Source organism: Labeo rohita, chromosome 20 (assembly GCF_022985175.1).
Source record: "Labeo rohita strain BAU-BD-2019 chromosome 20, IGBB_LRoh.1.0, whole genome shotgun sequence".
Taxonomy (NCBI): Eukaryota; Metazoa; Chordata; class Actinopteri; order Cypriniformes; family Cyprinidae; genus Labeo; species Labeo rohita.
Window position 1 is genome coordinate 21,206,106 of NC_066888.1, and position 9,818 is coordinate 21,215,923.

The 9,818-nt window shown below is 40.2% G+C and overlaps 1 protein-coding gene across 1 annotated transcript; it reads left to right on the plus strand.

Annotated features, from left to right (window-relative positions):
* Positions 1–235: 235 nt before the first annotated feature.
* Positions 236–9,308, plus strand: lratd1 (LRAT domain containing 1). The gene is made up of 2 exons (XM_051139327.1): positions 236–381; positions 626–9,308. Exon 2 carries the CDS (start codon positions 663–665, stop codon positions 1,443–1,445), a length of 783 nt encoding a protein of 260 aa, XP_050995284.1. The 5' UTR covers positions 236–381; positions 626–662; the 3' UTR covers positions 1,446–9,308.
* The last annotated feature ends 510 nt before the right edge of the window (positions 9,309–9,818 follow it).

The window sequence follows — 9,818 nt, forward strand, 5'->3', positions numbered from 1 at the left end:
ATGAATCTCTAACATTTCCTAGCTCTGTTTTAAGCCTAGATTTACTTCTGTTATATCTGACAAATCTGCCAAACCCTTTGGGTCTCGAAGGCTGTGAACAACACAAACAGCTGTAATATAAGCCTCTGAGCAAAGGTCTAAGTTTTTCATGAGGGCTCTGAACCAATCACCATTAGGAGGGCAGGTTCTGCTGGTCGGGGCGGAGTTTTCTAGACTATTTAAAGTGCGGCGGTGCAAAGTGTTAAGAGAATCCAGTGTACCTTAGAGGACACGTAAGGGGGAGGCGAACGCGTTTTGTTTTGGAGACCTTGCGGGATACACACAGCACAAGCACCGATGGAGAGAAGGGACCATTAGCCATAGTCCTGGGGAAATACGCAGGTATGCGTCCGTGTTGTGAAGTTATTAACGAGAGCTTCGTGAGCAGTTCAACATTGACTCGCCCTTTGCCTCTTTGTGCCGCGCTCTGCGCGACTCGCTTGTTTACGCGCCCAGGTGCGCGTGGTTTATTGTGTTGTGAGGTGACTTACTGTGGCCGTGTACCTAGACAGCATTTTTGGGCGCGCCAGAATAATCCCTGTCCGCCTCTCTAGTATGACACTCACATAATCCTTTTGTATTTCAGAAGCAGTATTCCATGTCTCTTCTCTGCCCTGTTATTGATGGGAAACCAACTGGACCGGATCACCCACCTGAACTACAGCGAGCTACCCACCGGGGATCCATCGGGCATCGAGAAGGACGAGTTGCGTGTTGGCGTGGCGTATTTCTTTTCCGATGAGGAGGAAGAGCTGGACGATCGATCGCAGTCGGACAGCTTTAAAGACAACAACAGCCCGAGCAAAGACGGTCCGGTTGCGCTCAACGAGATCGAGTACTCGGCATTCTGCTGCCAGGAATGTATATACTCCAAACTGCGAGAGAACGAGGACCTGAATGTTTATTCGGTGAAAACTTTATTGACCATGTGCAAACCCGGGGATCTACTGGAGTTAGTGGCCAACGCACAACCCCCGCACTGGGCGATCTTTGAAGGGGAGGACCAGGTTATTCACCTCTACAAGGGGGAGATCCGCAAGGACAGCTTGTTTGAGATCAGCTGCGGTCGGCAGGGCAGGATAGTGAACAATCGGTACCGCTACCGACCGCTGCCAGCTGATTTGGTGATGCAGAACGCGAGCGGGCACGTGGGGCTCAGCAGCGGCGAGATTTGCTGGACGAACTCGGAAAGTTTCGCAGCCTGGTGCCGTTTCGGCAAGCGGGAGTTTAAAGCGGGCGGGGAGGCGCACTCGGTCGAGCAGCGTTACTTTCTCAAGGTGCACCTGTCCGAGAGCACCGCGCACACGCTCATGTTCCGCAGCCTGGAGGAGATGATACGCGAGAGACGGCGCGTGGACGCCAGCGGCATTCTGAAGGAGCTGTCGCTGGTGACCGGCAAGGAATGAGCGCTTAGGACTCTCTGCATGCCTTGAGCAAGGGCTGCTTACCTTTATTTCAGGACTTTGGGAGGGTTGTGCGTATTTGTGTGAACATGTTTTGGCAAAGACAACGCCCCTTTTGGTTGTGCCGTGAGAACCGATGGCCCCACTAAAGTCACCCTGTACCTTTAAAAAGGAAAAAGATAAAACATAAGGTGAGCCCTCATCACAGATCGCCCATGAACTGATACAGCCCCCTCAAATTCGCACCCGAGCCCTGCTGCGGCAGATGGTGACCACGATGCGTTCATATGTCTGTGGCAAGCCGTTTTGACATTTATTCCTTAAGACTAACTAGCATTTGTTTTTGTTGCCAACACTCATTAATCATCAGTTACTAATCAAACAGTTTCTAGTATCTCTTCAAGTTAAACAGAGACCAGAAGCGCCTATTCCAGTTGTTACTAGTAACATTTTAATCGTGCTAGTGAGAACTATAAAGAAGCCATTCTGACTAGTCATTGCATATAAGCGAAAAGCAAATGTTAATAGTGAGATGAAGAATGTTACTTGTAACATTTGAGATCAATAGGTGCTACTATCTGATTAGTAGCTTCTAGTACCTAATGAATGGCTACCAGTCAAACTGGAGTTGAAGAGTTCATATCTGAACCACAGATCCAAAAGGCACTAGTAAAATCGAAAAAGACACTACTGGACTACTTCTATTTAAAATAAGTACTGGTAACCTAAAAGCATACACTAGTTGGTTTAAAGGAATAAAGGTAAAACGGCTTGCCACATGTCTCTAATTTGACTGAACTCCAGAGCTTTAATATTAAACGTGGAGCTCCGTTATTGCGCATCTGTCCAGCTGCATTAGTCCCTCCAAACCCCTACAGGCGACAACACACGAGCCTTTGTTTTCATTCTGTTACCAACAAACGCAGCGAACATTCTTCTGTTTTTGGAGTCCATATTTTTGTATTTCAGTTAGTACGTTAAAAAAAACTGTTTTTATTTAAATAAACGTAGATTGCCCTATGAAAACTGCGTTGGTCTCTAGCTCTTTTTCATACTGTTTTGCCTGCGTACAAATGCAATAAGCGAACACGTGCTGGCTGAGGCAGTCTCACGCAAGCGCCTAACCGATGCATTATAATTCACACAAGAACCTTCTGTAGTGTTCACAGTATCGACCATTCCTTCATTTGATTTTTGATGGATTTATTTCCCGCCAGCAGGGCAGTCGTTTGTTATCATTGCTGCATTAGTATGCCTTATGGGCAGCTGTTGATGCATGGACATGGTGTCCTTTTGTTCCTGGCTTGTTATGGTTGATGATCATCAGCATGTTTCTAACTTTGGAAACATAGGAGACACTTCAGTCGCACCTGCAAATATTTCATTCTGTATTCCGTCCATGTACTTATACATTGCACGTTTATGACTGCTCTAATCCATACATCCAGATTAACTGCAGTCTCCATTTTTGGCTGCAAGGTTTGCATTAAGTAATGGGAGAGCTGTGTATATGTGTGTCTGTGCGCATAGACACTCTAGCACCAGTAAATATGGTCATGCTCTGTTTGCTTTCCTATTAGAGGCTGTAGGCTGCAGCTGGGATCATTTATGCTTTATGTTCAGTGAGGCTTGATTGGCCCGCAGGTCTGTGTGGCTGGACTCTTTACAGAGCTGGTGCTGGCCAACACTAACAAGTCATTCTGAAAATCGGTTTGTACCTAATGCAAAGCTGAAGTCCATTTTTAGCAGGTTCACATTTGTGTTGCAGGTTATGAGGTTGTCAAGCACAATGCGCTTATGGAGTTACATACTGAACTGATGATTATTTCTCCCTGTGCTGTTAATAATTTAGTTGAATATTTACTAGATTTAGCAGGCCAATTCCTGTAGTGTGCACACTCTTTTACGGTTTATTCTTTGTGTGACTATTCCAGGTCAAACTGTTAATCATATATCTACATCATGCACAACATGTTGTGTCAGGTGTGTCAGTTTGAGTCGTTAATATGGAAAGCGGAGCAATTGTGCAAGTGAATGAATGAAAACAAGTGGGACAGGTTTCTAACGGCTTGGGAAAGCCTGCTCACAAAGCGTCCGATGAGTTCATCGTAGATGTTACAGACAGGCGAAATTACTAAATGACTGCAGCAAATTTTCCTGTCTTATCCACAACCCAGTTTAACCAGATGATTAATGAGATGAAACAGTATTGCGTTCAATTTGGATTTTTTTTTTAGTGCAAATGAAGCCACTTTCACAGAAAAGAAGCACTATGTTATTTGTCTGGCATCATAAATAATGTGCTTTACTGTCCATGGAAAGCAGTTATTAAATAATGTTATTAAAAATAGATAGTTATATACATTTTCCATTGTTTACGGCATAAGTAATTTATCAAATTATAGAGAAAAACACTATAAGTAGGCTTTTATATCAAGCACATTCATATTGGTGGAACAATGGTGTACGATCACCGTTAAGTCTGTCAGATCGTGGTATTCCCAGGCATTTTCCACCACATAAAACTTCGTACTGCCCTGCAAGCCTTGTTAGTATGTACTTTGACACTGTACTGACAAGTACGGTTGAGAAATCCCAGACAGTAATACTCACACGCTCATTTTCTTTGGCTCAGAACATGTCATCGCCATTGTCTCTCCACCACATTGTTGTTCGCCAATCCCAGCAGCCCCAGTAACCCAGTTTTTCACTAGACGATTTGTGGGATCCCCTTCCTTGACATTACCCCCCCACCCCCGCTTCATTTTCCCGTTCTCTGAGCCTGACAATCTGTCACCTGTACCTGTTTTTTTTTTTTTTTTTCTAATGCTGGAAATTTAGGATAGTGGGGCAGCGGGCTATATGTGGAGAATTAGGACAGGAGTGAAGGAGCGATGGGCTGAGGGAGTAGATGTTGCCAACATGAGCTGAACAGAATATCTTTAGCCTGAAACAAAGTCTGCCTCTCAGTGATATGCCATATGTGTGCCGTCCTGTGTGTGTGTGTGTGTGTGTGTTTGTGTGTGTATATATGTGTGTCTGTCACACTTCGTAACCTGTTACTGGGGAAACCTCAGCCAGTCATTTAGCTTGCGTCCACTGAATATTGTTTTACTTAAAGCATGGAAAGAGGATGAATGCATATCCAGTGTTTTTAAAGGAGAGCTTGTTGGTTTTGCATTGATTAAAGAACGGTAATGTATTTTCTTTTGCTGAGGGAGAATTATGCATAGCATCTGTGCTTCTCAGAAATCCTGCTTCTCTTTCAGACTCGATCGGATATACATTTAAACCAACGAGCTAGCTGATAATCTGGCTTCAGGAGTAAAGGAGGAATTTAGTGTGTGTGTGTGTGTGTGTGTGTGTGTTTTCTTTTTGTCAATTACATTTCATAGCAGTTTTAAAGAATTTGTCTTGATCTAATATTGCTGAAGTGAAGGTTTTTGGTGTACTAAGAAGAAACTACCTTGAGTTTTTGAATGTAATATTCTGGTCCAGGAGTGTCGCTTGACCCTTTTTCCTGGGGTACAAGCTGCAGTGAAATGCCACGGTGTAGGGTAGAACAGGGGCTAAAGGCACCCCGGGGTAAAAGGCGCCTTTGATATTATTTTCCTCTAAACCACTAGATGGCAGAAAAATGTGGCGTAGCACTTTCCAAAACATTCGCTTTACAACATACACGTGTAAAATTGTCTGATACTTGACGCGATCGCAGGCAACTGCGCAAAGTCGATTCTGTGCTTACTTGATCTAATATTTCACGTTTTAAAACATGTCATAGATGTAAGTAGCAAATGAGAATTGTTTTGCTAAAATTATTCAATATATCTTAAGACAAAGGTCTTAATGATTTTCAGTTTCGTTTAAGAAAATTAAAACAGAAGTTTTTTAAATAACGAAAGAATATGTACAAGTATGGTATTTGGGCTAAAAAGCGCCCTTGCTGTTGGGGCTAAAAGGCACAATAATTAACATGATAATTAATAGAAGGCTGACTTTTCCATTTGTTGATATCATATATTATGTTGAGTGTCCATCTTAGAGATGGTTACGATGTTTAGAAAGAAACCATCATATTTGAAAACATGCTATAAATCGTATCGTATAATAAAATACTGTTTGTTGTTACTACTGTAAATCTATATTAAATTATTATGGGATCTCCTTCAGTGCTATCAGAATCTTTACATTTTAAAATTATTTTGTTTTTGTATTTTAAAATATGTTTTATATCAACACATTTTAAAGACCGTATATTTATTGAATAAAAAAATAATAATTTTATTTATTAAAACAAGTAGAAAATAGTACAAACTTTGCTAAAGTGATTGCTTTGAACAAGTATTAACTTATACATTATATAAAAAACACATTATTTTAGCTAAAGTATTTGTATCAATACTGTGAGCCTTCTACCCCACGCATGTGGGGGTAATGTATTGCCACCTCATGCATTTATGAGATTTTTAAACAAACTTGTATGATATATTTTCACAAAAAATCTGTTCCTCCATAAATGATCAATAGAAACGTATGTGTTTTTCTGCAATCATACACTTTGGGCACAGTAAAAATTACTTTTTTTTTTCTTAGGGGATGCCTTTAGCCCCGTTGTACCTTACTGATAAAATATTGCGGTAACAATAAGGTTAATTTTTTAACAACATTAGTTAACATGAACTAACAATGAACATTGTGTAAACTTTATGTGAGCTAACATGAACAAACAATGAGCAACTGTATTTTTATGAACTAACATTAACAGATTAAAAGATTTAAAAAAAGTGTAATGTATTATTCATAGTTCGTTCATGAAAGTTAATACGTTAACAAATGACACCTTACTGTAAAGTCTTACCAGTGTTGCTGATAAATCATGTGTCAGTTGGACTGACGTATACTGACTTGTGAATCATTTTATCTGGTAATATTTCAGCCGTCAAGTCTTGTATGTTTTCTATCAGCTGTTTAGAATCAGAACTAGCGAAGCCAGATTCGTGAATAACTCTTTTGGTCTAATCAGTCAAATGGGTTAGCAGAAATGTCGAAATCGTTCGGCCAGTTTGCTTCCATTGGACAGTTCACATACGCACTGACATGTTTGTAGTGGTTTCTCACACTGAAATAGTAACAGGATTTACTATTTTTAGGATTTACAAGAATTATAAGATACTAAAGAATTATAAGATACTAAACAAAAGCATTGCATTGCATTGTAGCAAACGAAACTTGCAAATGTCTTCTATTGGTTGTCAGTGACAAAGCTCATATCCCAAACAGTAGCACAAAAAGTCTCAAAATACGAAAAAATAAAGAAATTTGATGGGTAGCCTGTGTTGCAGTACTGATAAAAGGCTAGAAATGCCCCATTATGGCTTTTCCTATTATTACTTTTTTCCCCTCCCAATATTCAGTTTCCTATCCACAAATTTCCTACGCCCCATGAGGCTTTGCATCAAAAGTGGGAGCGTCTTCCAGTTCGTAGTAAACTGGTGGGATGTGACATTCATTCATTCAACAGTTGACAGTAGTGATGGGCAAATAAAGCCTCGTGAAGCACTGACATTTTCCTCTGAGTGTTTCGGGAAAAGATTCAAAGCTTCCAGTTGTTTCGAAAACAGCACAATCTGGTGGTTAATAAAAAAAAAATAAACCGGCCAAAAGCCTGGGAAAGAAACACTGTTGGGCGAAACATTCACAACACATTCCACAGATCGACTCGATACAGGCACAGATATAAGTCTAACAGTGTGTGTGTGTTTGTTGAATTTCTGTCTCTGATAAATTCATTTACCCTTAAACTGCGGCATTAAATGCTGGTACGAATATCTATTTGAACTAATAGAAGAATAATGTACACATGAAGTGCATACATTATGGCAAATATTTAAATTTCCTGAAATAATCTGTATTTTTCACATTACTTGTATGACTGTGTATTTAAAAATATAAATTAATAAGTAAGATCTGGAGGTTCAAACCAACACACAAATTGAATCGCGAATTGAGGCTTGATCTGCCACACCGCTTAACACAAACTCCGATGCCTCGGTTCAAATGTCACATCACTAGTTAATAGTCATCCAAGTTTTAGCGATTCAAACTTGCTAATGATGTGAGAGCACAACTTCGAACAGCACATGTTGTCCCTGAGCACGTAACAACATCTCTCATAAAGGTTTGCAACTTTACAAAGTAAACAAAGATCTGAAAAACACTTAGCTTCTCACTAATTAATACACAAAATACCATTGGTATAACACTACTGCCGCCTCACCGGAAGTTGTTCCCACAGTCTTTTTTACAGTAGCGCCCCTCGAAAACAGCTTTTAAAAAAAGCATTAATGTTCATTTGAATCACAGCTTTTAAATGAAGAGTCAAAGCCACTGTGAGTCGCTGTAGTGGATGAAATTAAATGGAAAAAGTGAAATGCGCAAAAGAGATCTTTCAGTCTCTCTAACAGGTTTACAGCAGTTTCAGTAGTGATTCAAGTATATTATTGCAGTGTATTGAATTGTGACCGAGTTGGCTGTATTTCAATATTGTTTTAGACTTTCCTTGAAGTACCTTTGAATACCACACCATGTAAATACTGTGGTTTATAAATATGTGATCATTCAGTACTATGCTAGATATAATGGTGTGCCAAAAATGGTCTGGGGTGGTATTATAAGACCCATCCATATGTTTCTTCCCCATACAGATGAAGATAATCATCTTTAAATCTCTATAGCACATCCATAATGATTCTGTACTGCTAAGGGTTCATTGAGATGGACTCACTGTAGCAGGACATAGTGATTCGGTCAGAGCTACAGTGTATAGGGGATCCTTAGAGAGTAGATTAGACTCTAGGTCATATCATATTATAGGCTCTTTTTATAATGCCACAGCATAATGCGCCACATTGCAGAATTCAGCAAATTCTGTTTCACGCTTCTAAGCGAAAGACCGCTGCTGGCTGTGAAAGAGCGCTGTCTGATAAAAATTCAAGCAGAGTTCCAGAAAGCATCTACAATGACTCAACAAAATCAACATATAGTGCGTGAGGCGAACAGCCAGCTAAGACTTGCATTTTAAATAGCAGAAAACTTGATTTTTTCCCTATCGATCATCACATCAGAGCGTGTGCACCAGACCTGTTTTGAAAGCCAGAAACGGCCACTGGACGCCGTCTGAGATGTTGTGCCACCTGTAGAACAATGAGGTAGATTGTTTACGCAACCCCCAACAGCCTCATTATGTTAATGCTTTGTGTTCTTGTGCGAGTCCCTGCTGACCCCGACAGTCTCCCCCGCTCCCTTTCTTTTTATGTTTACTCGGCTCCTACTAGGCTCACATTGGCTTACGCTGGGCCACGCCAAAGTTCTTGGTCTGTACCCAATTACTGCAAAAGTGTTCGCTCCTCTTGCTGTCTCCCTCTACACCGTACAGTGAACACGGACAGCGACGGCATGGGAAAAACAACCTGCCTCATGAAAAATGACAGCTCTCCTTTAAAAAAATGAAGCAATCTCTCACCAATCTCTCTAAGGTTTGGATCAGAAGAGGCCTGTTTCTTTTGTGAGGGGAACTGAGACTTGGTGTAGTTTTGGCTGAGGAAAAATGGAGATTTCACAGCTGCTAGTGAGATACACTGTAGCATTGTAGATTGTGGTCCTATAAGAAAGTAATGTCACATGAGATCTAATATCTTCTAATATCTAATATCTAATATCTGATAATAGATTTGTAATTTTTTCAGGTAAACTGTCTCTTTAAAGGAGAAGTCCACTTCAAGAACAACAATTTACAGATAAAGTACTCACCCCCTTGTCATCCAAGATGTTCATGTCTTTCTTTCTTCAGTCGTAAAGAAATTTTATTTTTTGAGGTAAACATTTCAGTATTTTTTTTCCATATAATGGACTGATATGGTGCTATGCAGTTTAAATACGGCTTCAAATGATCCCAAATGCGGTTGTAAGCGATCCCAGCTGAGGAAGAAGGGTCTTACCTAGCGAAACGATCTGTTATTTTCATTAAAACAATTTTAATACTTTTTAATCTTAAACGCTCATGTTTTCTTGCTCTCCCTGAACTCAGACAGTTAGGGTATGTCAAAAAACTCAACTTAAAAAATAATTTCAAAATCATCCTACATCGCTGCAGAAATTCCGATCCAGTCTCTGCAAAGTGAACATGCGAAGAAGATCAAACACCCTTAACAAAAAAGGTAAAACAGCGATATAGGATGATTTTGAAGTTGAGGGAGAACATGAGATGGGAGTTTTTCAACATACACTAACTGTCCTGAACCAGAAAAAAGACAAGACGAGCGTTTGACATTAAAAAGTATATAAATTGTATTATTTTTATGAAAATAACCTATCATT

Excerpts from the sequence above, each read along its gene's own strand:
- lratd1 (XM_051139327.1), top strand. The coding sequence starts at position 663 with ATGGGAAACCAACTGGACCGGATCACCCACCTGAACTACAGCGAGCTA.